This window comes from Cannabis sativa, unplaced genomic scaffold (genome assembly GCF_029168945.1).
Source record: "Cannabis sativa cultivar Pink pepper isolate KNU-18-1 unplaced genomic scaffold, ASM2916894v1 Contig1, whole genome shotgun sequence".
NCBI lineage: Eukaryota > Viridiplantae > Streptophyta > Magnoliopsida > Rosales > Cannabaceae > Cannabis > Cannabis sativa.
The window spans coordinates 1,334,123-1,354,702 of NW_026870037.1; the positions used below are offsets into that span (position 1 = coordinate 1,334,123).

At 32.4% G+C, this 20,580-nt stretch overlaps 1 protein-coding gene across 1 annotated transcript; it reads left to right on the forward strand.

Annotated features, from left to right (window-relative positions):
• Positions 1–7,965: 7,965 nt before the first annotated feature.
• On the forward strand, positions 7,966–15,816 carry LOC133032970 (uncharacterized). The gene is made up of 3 exons (XM_061107460.1): positions 7,966–8,745; positions 8,840–9,388; positions 15,682–15,816. The coding sequence occupies exons 1-3, from the start codon at positions 7,966–7,968 to the stop codon at positions 15,814–15,816; spliced, it is 1,464 nt and encodes a 487-aa protein (XP_060963443.1).
• Positions 15,817–20,580: the final 4,764 nt, after the last annotated feature.

Genomic DNA, 20,580 nt, shown 5'->3' on the forward strand with positions numbered 1-20,580 from the left:
GATTGGGATAGAAAAAGATTTCTTATTAGTTTTGGAATTTTCGTTGGGAGAGGAATGGAATGGATGGGGACAAGATGCGGTTCCAAATGCTGAATGAGAAAGATGATGCTCATCAATGACTCATATATGGTCAAAATAATAAATGAAATAAATCCCACTTTCCTATAGTCTCTTCTCCAAGGTTACAAAAGATAATTTGCTAAACTAACATCAAAAAGTAATATGGAATAATTAGATATAACACTATTTTTTTTTAATTACATTTTTACATTTAAAGATTTTTTTTTTAATTTTACGGTTTCTCATAAAATTAATCAATAATATAGAAAGTAATATGAAAATAATATATAAATAACATCAACAGTTCAAAATAATAAAAAAAATAACATACAAATAACAAACAATTAACAAGAGTACAACATAAAAAGACAATATTTTTTATTAATAAAATCAAAAAAATCGTAAAAATATTTAAAATTTCGTAAAACCATATTTTTGTAATTTTTTTTTTATTATTTTTGTGTATTTGTGAAATAATTCCAAGTAAAATTGTGTGTCTATTACTACTAGAGATGTTCGTGATGCGGGTGCAGTTTTTTTAAATTCGCGGTGTAAGTGCAGTTTTTGACTATTTTTTCAAACAAACATGCACATGCGGTTTTTTCAATTTTCCAAACTGCACCCGCACCCGCACCGTGAAACTAAAAAACCGCATCGCAAAAAATGGTGCGGTGCGGTGTGATTTATGCAGTTTTTACGGTTTGGACTATCACTAAATAATTAAACTATCACAAATACAACAAAACTTGAGCAACACTTGTCAAAAATACCATAAAGCTTGAAAATAAATATGAAAAAAAGTTTCAAGTTTCAACAATACAATAATTAGTGGGCTTGGGTTGGGCCTTCTCATATTGGACCTAAATAAATATAAAAATTTGTATTTTTATAATATGCGGTGCGGTGCTGTTTGAACCGCATATTTACAATTCAAAATCACAAACCAAACTGCACCGCACGGTTTAGAAAAAATTCAAATCGCGACCGCACCACAAAGAATTTCAAACCACATTTTTTTTTGCGATGCGGTATGGTGTGGATAGTTTAAGCAATTTGAGCGATTTGATGAACACCCCTAATTATTACCTAAACGTCTAGTATTGCTTAATGTAGTTAAGTAAAATTGTGTGTCTGATAACTATTGTAGAATAATATTAACTATTTACAAGTTACCATTTGATACTACTAGACACCAATAATGGCAATACTCTTTGCAAAAAGAAATACTAAATGATACCAATAGTACTTAATATCACTTAAATATGTCATATCGCTATTGGTGTAATCAATTATCGGACCTCACATAATTTAATCAACTATATTAATTTTACACAATAACCCATACTGTGTAAATTTAAAATAGCACAACTGAAGAAAAAAAATGAAGGTTAACTTTTGCGTTGGTCAACGAGTTTGACCAGATACGTTGACCAATGCAAAAACTCCCTTTTTATTTGGGTCGGATGCAGGGCTGACCCTGAGGGTAGGCGAGCTAGGCGTGCGTCTTGGGCCCCAAATGGTCAAGACCCTGAAATTATGAAAAAAATTATTAATATAGATAAAACATTAAAAAGAAATAATATAACAAAAATTATTTGGTGTAGTTATGAAGGATTGAACTTTAGAGCTCTTAAGAGTTTTTTAAAGCTTTTCCATTACACTAAATCACTAGAATTATCATTTTGATAATAGTTAAACTACATATAGGGGCCTTAAAATTTAATTTCGCCTTAGGCACCATATACCTTAGCAGGGTCGGCCCTAGACATAGGCAGGCTAGGCCCGTGCCTAGGGCCCACACTTTTTGAGGCCCAAAATGAAAAATAAAAAAAATTCATTATGTTTTTATTTAAGTAAAATTAAGTGTATTGTAAACAACAAATATTCATAGCTTAGTTGGTTGAGCTGTATGACATATTATACAATGTCATGGGTTCAAATCCCATAACAATTTTTTTTTAATATTTTTTTATATATAATTTTGAGGGTCCCAAAATTTAGTTCGCCTTAGACCTATATATTCTTAGGGCTGACCCTGTACCTTAGGATCGACTCTAGTTAGATGATGGGCGTCATCAAAAGGCCACGTGTCACTCACCCAAAAATGCAGATAATATTTATCCCCAAGCCTCTCTTTGCAAGCCTTCATTTTCTTGAGAGTTATGGAGGCTTACCATCCTAATTGGGATTTGGAATCCCATTCGTGTCCATGAATCCAATTTTTCCCTTGGGGTATTTGCGAAGATGTTATGAACTCTTCATATTCTCACAATTCTAGTAGTAGTTGTTTTGGAATTCAGTATTTTATGTTGAAGTGATATTGATATTATTATAAATAAATTAGCCAAAAATAGTTTTATAATTATTTTAAATTTTGGGTATATAATTGTAAAACTTTCTAAAAAAAGTATGCTTATGTAATGTTTGATCAAGAATGTCCATTTTTAAGAAATTTGCGGCCAAACCCCTTTATGTTTCATTTGTTTAACACTTAACCCCAACCCCCTTTTCTTTTATTTTGGTAGAAAACCCCCTTTTGTTTTGTTCTGTTAGAAAATTCACTATTCCGTTCATCTCACCCGTTTACCCCTTACGTGTCAGCCTCCAGATGACAAATAAATGCCAGCATGGCAAAGTAGTTACATAATGTCAAAATAAAATTTCTTTTTCAGTTTTTTTATATAATTAAAAAAAAATATAAACATATTTGAATAATTAAATACAAAAATTAAATTATAATAATTAAAAACTAAAATTATTACAATATTCTAAAACCACAACCACGATCAAAACAAAACCCAAAAATAAAACCCCAAAATCAGATATCTCCCCAAAATCACCATTAAAACGAAAACCCAAAATAAAAATCTCAGTCCTTGCTTCTTATCCTGGTTTAGGGTTGGACGATTGCTAGAGGTTTGTTATATTTCATCTTCCATTGAAGTCGACGACATAGCTATGCGAAGGAGAATATCGAGAGGTGTCCATTTCTTCAGCTTCTACTGTGACGAGTAGCTGAGCCGTAAATTGAACAATGGTGAATATCAGAAGAGAAGATAAAAATCCTCCAGAATATGGTATGCTATTTCTTGTAAAATTAGAATTTTATTTAATAACAAAAAAAGTGGAGTCTGCTCTGCTGTATGTTGGTTGAACGAGAAAAAATGGTAGATTTTATAGGTGATGAGTTTCTTGGGGCAGTGTGGATCATTGATTGATGTAAGTGGTTTTAGTTGGTGAAATGATATTGAAAAACATTTAAATATTCAAGTGGATTTAAATATTGAGAGCGAGTGATAAATGTCATTTTCCCTTTACACATATGCACATGTCTACGTTATTTTGTCTTCTTATGAGGGGTAAAAGTTAAAGGGGTTTTCCATGTATATTAACATTGAATAGATGAAAACTACTCTAAAATAAGACTTGCCCAAATAAAAACTAACCCCAAATACCAAAAATTTCAATTTGAAATACATTCTTTTTTTCCTTTTTTCTTTTTTTCCTTTTAAGTTTATGACATGTTATTGTTGGGTTTTGTGCCCTAAATAAAACCCTTTACAATCAGATTAATTATCAATATAAGAAATTTGAAGTGATTTATGTTTGCATGAATTTTACATGCTAATGATTTAATATGTTTATTACATTTACACACAAAATCTGTTAAGTCCAGATCATATGTTTATTCACAATTACAGTATTGTCAACACAGTGGAATGTGATTGTGATTATATGAATCAAAAGACTAAGTCCCTGTTTCATCAGTGTTTTGGATTTACACTAATGTGATAATCAGCGATGATGTGTACTTACACTTGGAGTAAGTGTTATGTTCTTTCCAAGACATTAGTAAAGTATACTAGTTTCGAATGTATGGAGTATACATTGGACTGGACCGATATTGAACTTAGTTAAGATATTATAAACTTACTGTTATATCTTTCCAAGTCAATATCAGTAGTTGATCTTAAGATTAAAATAATCTAAATCCTGATATGCTTAGGCTCAACTCAGGAGTGCTATTCATGTTCTTTGATTTATTAGTTAAGCCTACTTTTGGGTCAGGATGATACATATATTTTGGGAACATGATAGTATGATTGAGTGGGAGTGCTGAACATAAATATGGAATCTATAGCTTCTACTGGTGTATAGAAGTCAAGTGATGATTCCCTTCGAGCTTAGCTAAATAGAAGTAAATGGATGAGCTCTTGTTTAAGTGACTAATTCTTAGATCACTAAACATCATTTACAGGTAGCTAAGTGTTTTAAGGGGCAAAATACGTTGAGGGGTGAGAACGGTAAAATTATCCCATCTCGATGTAAATCATCTATATAGAGGATCTTTGATCATAATAAGATTATAACAATGGTTAAATGAGATAGCATATCTATATCGTGGAACATATAATATGCTCTATATAAGTCTGAGAGTGCAATTCTAAGTTCTAAGAGTGGATTCAACGAGGAATTAATAAGTAGGGATTTACTTAGTAAATTCGGTTCACTTATTGGAAGCTCAGCATATAGATCCATGGTCCCCATTCTAGTTGAGACTATACTGCTTGTAAGACTCAATAATTGATTTGTGATTAATCAATTATAATTCTAAAGTTAGACTATGTCTAATTTGTGAATTTTCACTAAGCAGGGGTGAAATTGTAAAGAAAAGAGATTCTAGGTTTATTTATTAATTAAGAGACTCTATGCGTCTAATTAATAATTAAATTAAATGACAATATTATTTAATAATCTATTTTAGTTACTGAATAATTATTTTTGGCATTTAATGGTTCGAATTGGAAAATTGGCGTTTTTGAGAAAATAGAAATAAAAATTGTGAAAACTGCAAAAACCAAGTGAGGCCCAATAAACACCTTGGCCGGCCACTTAAGCAGGTTTTTCAAATTGATATTTTCATTATTTTAATGCGAAATAATTACTAACCTAAACCTAGTAGTTGCCTATAAATAGAAAGTAGGGGTGTTCACAAAGTATCCAATCCAATCCAATCCGCACGATCCAATCCAATCCAATCCGCAAAATGCGGATATCCGCACTTGTGCGGATTGGATTGGATTGAAAAATCTAAAATCGGCACTTGTGCGGATTGGATGTTGTTTGACCTCAAAAAGTAAACGATCCAATCCAATCCGCACTTAATTATATATATTTTTAAAAAATTATAATATGTAATATATATTAATTAAAAAAAGACACAAACTTCTAATTTCTTAATCTTTTTTAGTAATATATTGAGTTGGTATATTTTATTTATTTTGTAATAAAAAATACAAGAAAAATATTTCTTATTCACATAGACACATACACATAAAGTTTAAATATAGATATATATACTAGCTTATTTATTTTAGTAATTAGATACATGTATATTTTAGTATAAATCTAAAGATAAGTATATATATATATTGATATATATGTATATTGGTTTAATTTGTATATAAATAGAGATTGAAATAGATTATTATTGAAGATTAAGAAACAATAGTCTTTTTTTTAATTTTTTTTCTATGAAATATTAAATAATTTATTATTAAAAAAATAACCGATCCAATCCGCACTATTGCGGATTGGATTGGATTGGATTTAAACTCTTATGCGGATCGGATTGGATCCAAAATATGAAATCAGCACTTAGTGCGGATTGAATGTTGTTTGACCAGAAAAGTGCGGATTGGATCGGATGAACACCCCTAATAGAAAGTGATGGCTATGTCAAAAATAAGCTTTTTGTCAGAAAATCAGAAAATTGTTTTTTCAGAAAACTGAGCCTTCCACTTCTCTCTCTATAGCCGACCCTATACTTCTCTCTTTTCTTCTTCATAATTTCGAACCTTAGTGATAAAGTAGTGCCCACACACAGCAAGTGGTACCTCAATCATAGATTGGAAGACTGTGAAGGATCACACACAAAGAGAAGGACATTCGAGCTCAGATCTTAATAATACTCTGCGACAGAAAGGATACAAGGGTTAGAGATCTGAGTGGAAGGAGACATTATTCCGCTGCAACCAATGTAAGGTTTTCTTAACTTTATATGTGTTTATTTATCGTTTTAGAAAGTTCATATTTAGGGTGTTAAACAACATACTTGTGAGTAGATCTAAGATCCTGGTAAAATAAATTCCAACAGTTACAACAAGTATGTATACATCAAAACTAAAAAAATAAGTGTGTATATACTCATAGCTAAACACATGTTCATTATTACTAATTCAATTATTTATATTATGAATTTATTATGAACTCACTATTAAGGGAGTGAGTTATGTGCAAGTGATTGTATCAATCTCTCAAATATTTAAAACTATTTTATTGGATGTACTAGGACAAAGTTTTATTTGTGCTCTATTTGGAAAGATGTGATGTGATGATAAGGATTGTGGGGAGATTAGATTGTTGACCATAGAATCAAAATTAATATAAGCTTGTGTTTATAGAGATCTTTTATTTTTGTTTTGTTTATGTACTTTTGCCCAACATGCAACTTATAACTGTTTCTAAAGAAAATTATAGGTATTGATTTTAATTGAATTGGAGTGATACATATGATTTTTTAATTAGATATGTTTGGATTTCTTATCTATTTTGAAACTGAACAAAATTATTTATAATATGTTTGAGCTCTAATATTACCTAACCCTATTTTTTCAATTGAATGGAAATAAGGTGAGGATGCAGTTCGACATATTCTTGAAGCACCTTTCACACAACCTGACACACAACAAGTTAAAATTGAAGATGATGCACTTTTCACACAATCTTACACACAACAAGTTGAAATAGTGGCTGAATCATCAATTGAAGAACCACAAACAGAAGTTGGACTTGACTCTCAAGCACCATTTGAAGAACCTCAAGCACCATGTGATGAAGAACCTCCAACACAACAAGAAGACTTTGAAATGCTAGAGCTAGAATATGTCGGTGAACCAGAAATTGAAAGAGAGAATGCAAGGGAGCAGAAACTTGTAATTGGTGGTCAAGTATTATAGAATTGCACGTTGATCCTGATGTTGATGATGTTGGGATTGAATCTGCTTCTGACGTCGCAAGTGTGAATAGTGATGAAGACAACTGTAAAAAAACCACTTTGGAATATAATCCGAACATGAAAATGGATGGATTCAATTTCAAATTAGGCATGGAATTCGGGTCAGTGCAATTGCTAAGGAATGCCTTGAAAGAACATTTCATACACGAGAGTAAAGAGTACAAATTACTAGCAAATGATTTGGAAAAATTCAGGGCAGTTTGTAGCACCAGGGTGTCCTTACCTACTCTACGCACATGTGAAAGGAGGTATAATTACTTAGTTTCCTTTATCTTTCTATGCATTTTCCTGTTCATTATGACAAGTTAGTTGTACTTTGTCTCAAATTGTAAATTATGATTTTTGGAGTTAATTTATTTACTTTTACTTTGTACATAATGGGATGAGTAGAGTAATTTAGTGCATTTTCAATTATATATATTAACATATAAAATATAACTGATTTTAATTGATATTAATTGATTTTAGTTCACGTTTTATTTTTCTAAAGACATAAGTACCTAAAATTCCATGGCTATGAGATGGTGTTAAATATATCAGCTAGTGTACACGCATATCAGCTGCTGTATAAGTTATCCTTGTTGTTAGTGATCGAGTATAAATATAGATGTACCATTTAATATTTGCCACTAAATTTGTTTCCGTATTTTTATTCATGAAACTTGCTATAACTATTCTTGCATTTTTATTTGTGAACATATGGGAAAACATTTCGGATCAACAAGATGAAACCCAAACACCAATGTGGCATAGTGTTAGAAAATAATCATGTGAACACATAATGGTTGGCAAAGCATTTCCTTGATCAATTTAGGATGCATCCCAATATGGATTTCTCAGCTTTCTACCATATGACACAAAATAGCAAGTTCTCCAAGGTCTCGAACCATCAATTCTACAGGGCCCGTGCAACTGCAAGGATAATATTAGAGGGGTCTGTTAAGGATCAATATGAAATCTTAGAAGACTATTGCAAGCAACTATTGGAAACAAACCCTGGGAGTACTGCAAAGATTCAAACTATATTGGTTGATGGTAAAAGGGTTTTTGAGAAGGTTTACATATGCTTAAAGGCATGTAAGGATGGTTTCATAAGGGGTTGTAGGAGGCTAATTGGATTAGATGGTTGTCATTTAAAAGGCTATTACAAAGGAATTCTATTGGCTGCCATTGGGATTGATGGAGCAAACTCAATCTTTTTGATTGCATATGCAGTGGTTGGGAAAGAGACTACAGAAAGTTGGACTTGGTTTTTGGAGCTGTTGAAAGAAGACTTGCATCCCACCGATCCTTGCATATACACGATGATGAGCGATAGGAAAAAAGGTTTGCAAAATGCAGTGGACAAGATTTTCATTGGTTCTAATGGTCATTTTTGTGTGAGACATATGCATGGTAATTTTAAGAAAGATTTCCCTGGACTTCTGCTGAAACAAATGTTGTGGGTTACAGCAAGAGCCACAACCCCAGTTGACTTTGAAAGAAAAATGAAGGACTTGAAAGATGTTAATGAGAGAGCTTATAATTGGCTCGCTCCAAAGAACCCATCCGAGTGGAGTAAATCACACTTCAAAGAATCTGTGAAGTGTGACATGTTGCTTAATAATGTATGTGAAAGTTTCAATAGTGCAATCTTGGATGCAAAGGATAAACCAATTGTAACTTTATTGGAGTCGTTAAGGCTTTGGTTTGATGCGTAAGTTTACCAAAAATAGGGAGAATGTGGACAAGTGGAAGAACCCTGTGCATAACAATATCATGAAGATATTGGATAAGCAAATGGAAATTTCTGCTTATTGCTCTATTGAACGTGCAATTGCTACAATATTTCAAGTAACCATGAATGATGGAAAGCGCTTAACTGTTGATTTGGATACACACACGTGCACATGCAGAAGATGGCAGCTGACGGGGCTTCCATGTGGACATGGTTTGGCCACAATATTTTTTGCTAAACATGATGTGTACGGGGATATATTCACTCGTGGTACCACAAAAGAAGCTTACGAAGGTACAGTAGGCCCAGTGCCGAGCCCAAACAACTGGCCAAACAAAGGAATTAATCCTATACTGCCTCCAGGTGAAAACAACCTTCCTGGAAGGCCAAAGAAGAAAAGAAACTTGATTGCTAATGAGCCGCCCCCTGCTAATGCAACCAAGCTTAGTAAAAAAGGACAAATGAATCATTGTGGTAATTGTGGACAAGTTGGACACAGTAGAAGAACATGCAAGAATGAAGCCGCACCTACGGTATTTATAATCTTTATTCTAAGTGATTCTGATAAGTTTTATAATGTAAAATGAAATTGAACTATAAGTTATATTTGTGTAAGTTGAGAAGAAAAAGGGAGGGCGCCCACCTGTCAAGAACCCAACTAAAGAAACAATCAAAAGGAAGAAAAGAAAAGAGAGACAAAAGGCTAGGGAAAGTTGTTGGGTTTTATGCCCTAAATAAAACTCTTTACAATCTGATTAGTTATCAATATAAGAAATTTGAAGTGATTGATGTTTGCATGAATTTTACATGCTAATGGTTTAATATGTTTGATATGTTTATTACATTCATACACACAAATCAGTTAAATCCAAATCATATGTTTATTCACAATTACAGTATCGTCAACACAGTGGAATGTGATTGCGATCATATGTATCAAAAGACTTGGTCCCTGTTTCATCAGTGTTATTGGATTTACACTAATGTGATAATCAGCGATGATGTGTACTTACACTTGGAGTAAGTGTTATGTTCTTTCCAGGACATTAGTAAAGTATACTAGTTTCGAATGTATGGAGTATACATTGGACTGGACCGATATTGCAACTAAGTTAAGATATTACAAACTTACCGTTATACATATCTTTCCAAGTCAATATCAGTAGTTGATCTTAAGATTAAAAGAATCTAAATCCTGATATGCTTAGGCTCAACTCAGGAGTGCTATTCATGTTCTTTGATTTATTAGTTAAGCCTACTTTTGGGTCAGGGTGATACGTATATTTTGGGAACATGATAGTATGATTGAGTGGGAGTGCTGAACATAAATATGGAATCTATAGCTTCTACTGGTGTATAGAAGTCAAGTGATGATTCCCTTCGAGCTTAGCAAATAGAAGTAAATGGATGAGCTCTTGTTTAACTGACTAATTATTAGATCACTAAATACCATTTACAGGTAGCTGAGTGTTTTAAGGGGCAAAATACATTGAGGGGTGAGAACGGTAAAGAAATCCCATCTCGATGTAGATCATCTATATAGAGGATCTTTAAATCACAATAAGATTATAACAATGGTTAAATGAGATAGCATATTGATATCGTGGAACATACAATATGCTCTATATAAGTCTGAGAGTGCAATTCTAAGTTCTAAGAGTGGATTCAACGAAGAATTAATAAGTAGGAATTTACTTGGTACATTTGGTTCACTTATTGGAAGCTCAGCATATAGATCCATGGTCCCCATTCTAGTTGAGAATATTCTGCTTGTAAGACTCATTAATTGATTCGTGATTGATCAATTATAATTCTATAGTTAGACTATGTCTAATTTTATGAATTTTCACTAAGCAGGGGTGAAATTGTAAAGAAAAGAGATTCTAGGTTTATTTATTTATTAATGGATTTTATATGTCTAATTAATAATTAAATTAAATGACAATATTATTTAATAATCTATTTTAGTTATTAAATAATTAGTTTTGGCATTTAAAAGGTTAGAATTGGAAAATTGGCGTTTTTGAGAAAATAGAGATAAAATTTGATAAAACTGCAAAATCAAGTGAGGCCCATTATAACACCATGGCCGGCCACTTATTGTGGGATTTCAAATTAATATTTTCATTATTTTAATGCCAAATAATTCCTAACCTAAACCTAGTAGTTGCCTATAAATAGAAAGTGATGGCTCAGTCACAAGACATGCTTTCATAAGTTTTCACAAGCCTTTCTGACAGAAATTTCTCTCTTCAGAAAAACTGAGCCTTCCCCACTTTCTATACCTGGCCGAAACCCTATCTTCTCTTTTCCCTTCATCAATTTCGACCCTAGTGAAAGAGTAAGTACCCACACACAGCAAGCAGTAACTCAATCATAGATTGGAAGACTGTGAAGGATCAAACTTGAAGAAGAAGGACATTCGGGCTCAGATCTTGATTATACTCTGCTACAGAAAGGATACAAGGGTTAGAGATCTGAGTGGAAGGAGACATTAATTCCGCTGCATCAATGTAAGGTTTTCTTAACTTTATATGTGTTTAATTTATCGTTTTAGAAAGTTCATATTTAGGGTGTTTAAACAACATACTTGTGAGTAGATCTAAGATCCTGGTAAAATAAATATTCCAACAAAAGTGCAGCTGGAGCAGGGACTTCAACTGCAACTTCTTAATAGATTATGAATTGTGCAAACCCTTTTGATATTCAAACCCTTAATAATGTAGTATTTTGATCATTTGGGGTAGTTTTTTGTAAAGTTTTCAAGGAAATTATGATAGTCATAACATACTTTGGCAATAAGTTTTTTTTTTTTTTTGTAAAACTTTCTAGGACCTAATATATATTAGGAGCTAAATTATTTATCTTATGATGGTGATATCATGAGTACATTCCAATAACTCTTACAATTGCAGTGTACAAAAGGTTCTTTTAAATATATGGTTGTGTTGACATTATATATTATATACATGTACATGATATATTATATATAGAGAGTTCAATTTAAAAGATGACCTTGTTATTTTTTTTTTGAACTTTTAGGAGTTAATATGTATTAGCATCATGAAGTAAATTTGGTGATTACTTGCAAACTTGCTCCAAGTTCAAGAATAATTATAATTGAAATAGTACTTCATTTTATTCCCAAATATTTACTATTACAACATGCATTAATATTAATTTACTAATGTCAATTCTCCAACTTAATATTTCAAATACAACAACACCATCACTATTACAATAGAAAATCGAAAAGGTTTTATGTTGCTTTTAATATTTTTATTCTCCATATCTTGAACAATGTGATTGCTTTGACCATAACTTTGTATAATTGATTCAACTTGTGGCATGTTATGAATTTTGTCCACTAGATGGGAAGGTTCTTCATAAGTTGCTGTAATAGAGGAAATTTCACTCTCCAATTGTTGTATCTTCTAGGGGTGTTCACAAAGTATCCGATCCAATCCAATCCGCACGATCCAATCCAATCCAATCCGCAAAATGCGGATATCCGCACTTGTGCGGATTGGATTGGATTGAAAAATCTAAAATCCGCACTTTGTGCGGATTGGATGTAGTTTGATCTCAAAAAGTAACCGATCCAATCCAATCCGCACTTAATTATATATATTTTTAAAAAATTATAATATATAATATATATTAATTAAAAAAAGATACAAACTTCTAATTTCTTAATCTTTTTTAGTAATATATTGAGTTGGTGCATTTTATTTATTTTGTAATAAAAAACACAAGAAAAATAATTCTTCTTCACATAGACACATACACATAAAGTTTAAATATGTATATACTAACTTATTTATTTTAGTAATAGATACATATATATTTTAGTGTAAATCTAAAGATATGTATACATATATTGATATATATGTGTATTGGTTTAATTTGTATATAAATAGAAATGGAAATAGATTATTATTGGAGATTAAGAAACAATAGTTTTTTTTAAAAAAAATTCTTTTTCTATGAAATATTAAATAAACTATTATTAAAAAAATAACCGATCCAAAATAACCGATCCAATCCGCACTATTGCGGATTGGATTGGATTGGATTTAAACTCTTATGCGGATCGGATTGGATCTAAAATATGAAATCCGCACTTAGTGCGGATTGGATGTTGTTTGACCAAAAAAGTGCGGATTGGATCGGATGAACACCCCTAGTATCTTCTTAAGTAGTCTCAATATCACTTGTTTAAATCGTTCACACATCTCAAGGTCCAACCAAGCCCAAAAACTACAAGACTCTTGCCCCTGCCAAAACATAATATTTCTAAAAAGCTATTAAAATAGACTAAATGTTAAAACAAGTTTATACAATATCTTTTACATGATAATTACAATTAAATATATATATACACAAACACAAACACAGACACAAATGCAAAGATCAAGATTAACATCAACTATGAATAACTACCAAATCATCATTTTTATGTCAAGTACTAATATTAATTTCTTGTTGCTACACAGGCTGTTTGTGGTTCTTACAAATCAAAAACTATTGTAACTTAACACAGTAACTTCTTTTCCTACACTTTGATCTCTCTCTCTTTTTGTTGTCTGTGTTTGAGATATATCATATATGTATGTACAAGTACCAATTAATTGATCAAATACAATTATGGTGGCATGTGAATGCTTGCACTTATTCTGTTTTGATTATATATGTTAGTATTTCTTGATTAACTACTTTCTGACCTCCATTCTGCCTCCATTCTACTCTTCTTTCTTCGAGTATGCAATTAATATTACTCTGATCAACAATCTAATCTCTCCACAATCCTTATCATCACATTACATCTTTTCAAATAGAGCACAAATAAAATTTTGTCCTAGTACATCTAATAAAATAATTTTAAATATTTGAGAGATTGATACAATCACTTGCACATAATTCACTCCCCAATAGTGAGTTCATAATAAATTCATAATATAAATAATTGAATTAGTAATAATTAACATGTGCTTAGCTATGAGTATATACACATACTTATTTTTTTAGTTTTGATATATACATACTTGTTGTAACATGTCATAAACTTAAAAGGAAAAAAAGAAAAAAGGAAATAAAGAATGTATTTCAAATTGAAATTTTTGGTATTTGGGATTAGTTTTTATCTGGGCAAATCTTATTTAAGAGTAGTTTTCATCTATTCAATGTTAATATACATGGAAAACCCCTTTAACTTTTTACCCCTCATAAGAAGACAAAATAACATAGACATGTGCATATGTGTAAAGGAAGAATGACATTTATCACTCATTCTCAATATTTAAATCCACTTGAATATTTAAATATTTTTCAATATCATTTCACCAACTAAAACCACTTACATCAATCAATGACCCACACTGCCCTAAGAAACTCATCACCTATAAAATCCATCATTTTTTCTCGTTCAACCAACATACAGCAAAGCAAACTCCACTTTTTTTGTTATTAAATAAAATTCTAATTTCACAAGAAATAGCATACCATATTATGGAGGATTTTTATCTTCTCCTCTGATATTCACCATTGTTCAATTTACGGCTCCTTTGATGTCGACCCACACCGCACAACTACTCGTCACAGTAGAAGCTGAAGAAATGGCCACCTCTCGATATTCTCCTTCGCACAGCTATGTCGTCAACTTTAATGGAAGATGAAATATAACAAACCTCTAGCAATTGTCCACCCCTAAACCAGAATAAGAAGCAAGGACTGAGATTTTTGTTTTGGGTTTTCGTTTTAATGGCGATTTTGGGGAGATATCTGATTTTGGGGTTTTATTTTTGGGTTTTGTTTTGATCGTGGTTGTGGTTTTAGAATATTGTAATAATTTTAGTTTTTAATTGTTATGATTTTATTTTTGTATTTAATTATTCAAATATGTTTATATTTTTTTTGTGTTTTAATTATATAAAAAAATTGAAAAAGAAATTTTATTTTGACATTATGTCATTTCTTTGCCATGCTGGCATTTATTTGTGATCTGGAGGCTGACACGTAAGGGGTAAACGGGTGAGATGAACGGAATAGTGAATTTGTTAACAGAACAAAACAAAAGGGGGTTTTCCCACTAAAATAAAAGAAAAGGGGGTTAAGTGTTAAGCAAATGAAACATAAGGGGGTTTGGCCGCAAATTTCTCTCTATTTTTTATTAGAAAATAGAAATCTTAAAAGTATTCCATGATGAATTAGTGGTTCTCTTATTATATATGGGCACCCGATTTCAGCTCGTTGTGTACTTTGGCAGAATGAGTTACGCCTTCAATTTTACATTAAATGAGTGTTGACTTATGTGTCAGTTGACATAATTTTTAAATAAATTTTATATTTTTTTTGATGGTTTAATATGCTACAGGAGGCAGGTGCTCATCATAATATAATTTTATAATAGATAAGTTTACTTGCTATAGCCCTTTCAGCTACTGGATTGTATTTTTTTGGATTTAAAAATTAGATTTGAACAAGGATAGAAGGGTGTAATAAGTAATTTCACAAGTCTAATTGTACCTGTAGTTTTTTAGTGGATATGACCCAAAATTACAGTAAAAACGGGTAGGGGTCATTGCAATTCCAAAGCCAAGTGTTATCTACCTGGTGAATTTCAATGTTTCTCTCTCGACAATAGCGTTGTGCTTGTAATAATTCCCAACCTTCAACTGTCTTTGGGGGCATCTTTCCTTGACGACTCTTAGCCAAAGCAGCCACGACTTGTCTTAAAGAGTTTCGAACCAAAGCGTTAACACTCGACTTTTCTTTCCTGGTTGAAGCAGTGCATCCACATTAAGCTTGTGTTTCCCCATCTTCGGAGGTAGCCACTTCCTACTTTGGTTTGGACTATGAGGGGGAATATGAGTTCTTTGTTATTGTTGAGCCTGTTGGTAAAAGGCCAAAAATTCCTTTGCTTCTTGACATATCCTGGAGGGTTGTTCCTGCTGATTCCTGAACACAAAAGAGTTCCTGCTGTTCTTGTTGGGTTTTATGCGCTAAATAAAACTCCATTTCAATGTAATCCATTTTATTCAACATCAATAAAGAAACAGAAGTATTTTTTCATTCATTTGTGTATGTTTTGGTTCACCTTATCAATTGCTTGTCTATTTGATTTATAAATTCATCTGAAACCCTTTTCACATACCTGATCCTGTTTATTGTGTTGTCAACACATTGGAAAGTAAGCATGACTATGTGAATAAAGTTTCCTAAATTTATTAGACACAGGGTTTTACTGATATGATAATCTACAACAAGAGTTTACTTGCATTTGGAGAAATGCTATGTTCTTTCCAGAGCATTGGTTAAAGTAAAGCTCAGGTTGGGTGCATGGAGTATGCATCGAAAGAGACCGATATTGAACTTTGACTTAGATTTATTAAACTTACCGTAATATCTATTCAAGTTAATATCGCCTAGTTGATCCTAGATCAAATGATCTTAATCCTGTTATGATTAGGCTCGATCTCAAGAGGCTATTCGTGTTCTTTGATTTGTTAGTTAAGCCTACTTTTAGGTCAGGGTGATACGTACATTTTGGGAACACGGTAGTGCAATTGAGTGGGAGCGCTAACATAAACATGGAATCTATATCTTCTATCTGTCGAATAGTAACCAGAATAGAAGAGCTTGCCCCACCCATGAGTAAATATTTCATAGTAGCCTCATTAGACTGTACATCTTTCTTGGTATATCCAGATAATAGGTAGGAGTAAAGGATGATCTCCTTCGAGCTTGACCAAACAAAAATAAATGGTGGAGTACTCATTTCACATAAGCTGAAATATCATTTATACGGGGTTAAGTGTTTTAAGGATAAAATACATTGTAGGGTGTAACGGTAATTTAATCCCTTTACAGTGTAGATCATTCATATAGAGGATCATTGATCAAATTAGGATTATAACAATTGATAACTAATGATGTGTCTATATGGTGGAACATATAGAGCATTCTATATACTGAGAGTGCAATTCTAAGTTCTATGCGTGGATTCAACGAAGAATTAATAAGTCAGTGAATTTAGGTTATAAATTCTTGATCTACTTATTGGAAGCTCGGTTATATAGACCCATGGTCCCCCCACTAGTTGAGATAATATTGCTTGTAAGACTCATATAATTGGTTTTGATTAATCAATTATAATTCTCAAATTAGACTATGTCTATTTGTGAATTTTTCACTAAGTAAGGGCGAAATTGTAAAGAAAGAGTTTTAGGGGCATATTTGTTAATTATGATACTTTGTATGGTTCAATTAATAAATATGATAAATGACAATATTATTTAATAATTATTTATAGTTATTAAATAATTAGAATTGGCATTTAAATGGTTGAATTTGAAAATTGGCGTTTTTGAGAAAATGAGATGCAGAAATGATAAAACTGCAAAATTGCAAAAAGGGAGGCCCAATTCCATATTGCCTAGGGCCGGCCACTTTTATAGCATTTATCATCTGATATTTTCATTATTTTAATGGCAAATAATTCAAACCTAACCCTAGTGGAATGCTATAAATAGATAGTGAAGGCTTCAGGAAATTTACACTTAACTTTCTATTTTTCCTTCAGAGAAAAACCTGAGCCTTCACTCCTAACCCTAGCCGCCACCTATACTCTTCTTTTTCCTCTTGAATTTCGAACCTCTTAGTGATTAGAGTAGTGCCCACACACAGCAAGTAATACCTCAATCATAGCGAGGAAGATCGTGAAGACAGACATTCAACAAGAAGGAGTTTCAACACTAAAGAAGGAGAGAAAGAGATCCAGGTTCAGATCTTGATAATACTCTGCGACAGAAAGGATACAAGGGTTCGAGATCTGAACGGAAGGAGACATTTAATTCCGCTGCACCCAATGTAAGGTTTCTAATACTTTATATGTGTTTATTTCGTAATTGTTTTAGAAGTTCATATTTAGGGTGTTAATCAACATACTTGTGAGTAGATCTAAGATCCTGGTAAAATAATTTCCAACAGTTCTAAGCCTTTCAAAGAATGCATAGAAAAAGGTTAAAAGTATCACTTGGAAAGTGGGATTTAATGTATAACAATATATCAATGCTATTTTTTCCTCTCAAATTACTAAGAATATGCTTAAAAACGGTACCTGACCACACGCTCTTAACACCCTTACTGTTAAAAAGAGCATGCTGAATAGACTCAGGATACAGTTCACAACGAGGACAGGTGGGGGAGGGATAATTATTTCTACAATATAGGTTAAGAGCAGTGGGAAAAGTGTCATAGCAAAGTCGATATATAAAGTGCTTAACTTTGGGGGGAATGTTCTGCATCCAGAGGGACTTCCACCAAGTATTGAGGAGATCAGAGTTTGAGGCAGAAGGCTTGAAAATATTTGCCATGGATTTGGCTAGATGGTACCCTATTTTGACAGTGTAGTGGCTAGAGTTGGTGTGCTGCCAGAAAAGAGTATTAGGGTGATTAGTGTCAGGAGGGGGAAGAGATAGGATATCATGAACAATATCATTAGGAAAGTGGTTGTTTAAAAGGGTAATGTTACAGTCACCATCAGAGAGAAGCAAATCAAAGACGTGGATAAGGTGGTTAGGTAGGGATATAGGGAGAAAGTGGCAATTTGGGATCCATTTGTCATTTAGGATTTAGGTGGTGGCACCATTCCGTATTTTCCAATGTAGTCCTACTTTAAGGAGAGATTTTCCCCAATGTAGACTTTTCCAAACATACGAGGGAGAGTGTCCAAGGGGAGCATCCAGAAAGGATGACCTGGGGAAGTATTTAGATTTAAAAAGTGTGGCTAGAAGAGAGGTTTGGTTTTTTGGATTCTCCAAGCCTATTTGGCAAGCATGGCCTGATTGTAAAGGGCCCGCCATTTCTTCCAGTGGATTTTCAGTTCACCATTATTTGATCCCCACCAGAATTTGGCCATTTTTCTTTCAACAAAATTACAAAAGAAGTTGGAAGTTTGAAGACAGACATGACATAGGTAGGAATAGTCTGGATGACTGCTTTAAGCATAATCTCTTTGCCTCCTTTGGAAAGAAATTTTCCTTTCCATTTAGAAAGATAAGACCGAATTCTATCTTTGATGTGATTGAAAGGGGTGTTTTTTTTGATTGGCCAAAGCATTAGGGAAATCTATGGTACTTGTCAAGGTGATTAATGGAGGGAATTTGTGTTGGAAATTATTTTACCAGGATCTAGATTTACTAACAAGTATGTTTTATTAACATCCTAATATGAATTTTAAAACAATGAAATAAAAACATATAAAGTTTAGTAAACCTTACATTGGGTGCAGCGGAATATAATGACTCCTTCCGTTCAGATCTCTAGCCCTTGATTCCTTTCTGTAGCAGAGCATCACCAAGATCTGAACCTGGATCTCTTTCTCTCCTTTCTTTGATGCTGATTCTCCTTCTTGTTGTTTGGAATCTTCTACAGTCTTACACACTATGATTGAGATACCACTTGATGTGTGTGGGCACTCACTCATTCACTCAAGGATTTCAAAAATCAAGAAGAAAGAAGAGGGAAGTGGTTTCGGCTATAGAGAATAGGAGGCTCAATTTCATCTGACAAAAGTTAACAAAGTTCAGTTCGAATGAGAGCCATCACTATCTATTTATAGGTCACCACCTAGGTTTAGGTTAGAATTATTTGGCATTAAAATAATAGAAAAATAGGAAAATTACACTAAGTGTGCCGCCCATGGATAGTGTATTGGGCCCACTTTGCAATTTTACCATTTTGTCATTTTTCTATCCCATATTCTCAAAAACGCCAATTTTCCAATTTCAACCATTTAAATGCCAATTCTAATTATTTAATAACTAAAAATTAATTATTAAATAATATTGTCATTTAATATATTTATTAATTAGACATATAAAGTCTCTTAATTAATAAATAAACATAGAATTCTCTTTTCTTTACAATTTCGCCCTTGCTTAGTGAAAATTCATAAGCTAGACATAGTCTAACTTTAGAATTATAATTGATTAATCAAAATCAATTAACTGAGTCTTACAAGCAGTATGGTCTCAACTAGTATGGGGACCATGAGTCTATATATCCGAGCTTCCAATAAGAAGATCAAGAATTTATATCTTAAATTCACTGACTTATTAATTCTTTGTTGAATCCACGCATAGAACTTAGAATTGCACTCTCAGTATATAGAACGCTCTATATGTTCCACGATATAGATACGTCATTAGTTATCCATTGTTATAATCCTAATTTGATCAATGATCCTCTATATAGATGATCTACACTGTAAAGGGTTTAGATTACCGTAACACCCTACAATGTATTTTATCCTTAAAACACTTAACCCTGTATAAATGATATTTCTGCTAAGTGAAATGAGTACTCCATCATTTATTTTCGTTTGGTCAAGCTCGAAGGAAATCATCCTTTACTTTCTATTTGTCAGATAGAAGCTGTAGATTCCATATTTATGTTAGCGCTCCCACTCAATTGCACTATCATGTTCCCAAAATGTACGTATCACCCTGACCCAAAAGTAGGCTTAACTAACAAATCAAAGAGCATGTATAATACTCTTGAGATTGAACCTAAACATATCAGGATTAAGATCATTTGATCTAGGATCAACATGTGATATTGAATTGAATAGATATTACGGTAAATTTAATATATCTAATCAAAGTTCAATATCGACCCCTTCCGATGTATACTCCATACATCCGATATTGGTAAACTTTGCCAA

Excerpts from the sequence above, each read along its gene's own strand:
- LOC133032970 (XM_061107460.1), top strand. The coding sequence starts at position 7,966 with ATGGATTTCTCAGCTTTCTACCATATGACACAAAATAGCAAGTTCTCC. Across the intron at positions 8,746-8,839 it reads GTGACATGTTGCTTAATAAT|TTTACCAAAAATAGGGAGAA; the intron begins GTATGTGAAAGT and ends TTGATGCGTAAG. Across the intron at positions 9,389-15,681 it reads AGAATGAAGCCGCACCTACG|GTAGCCACTTCCTACTTTGG; the intron begins GTATTTATAATC and ends CCATCTTCGGAG.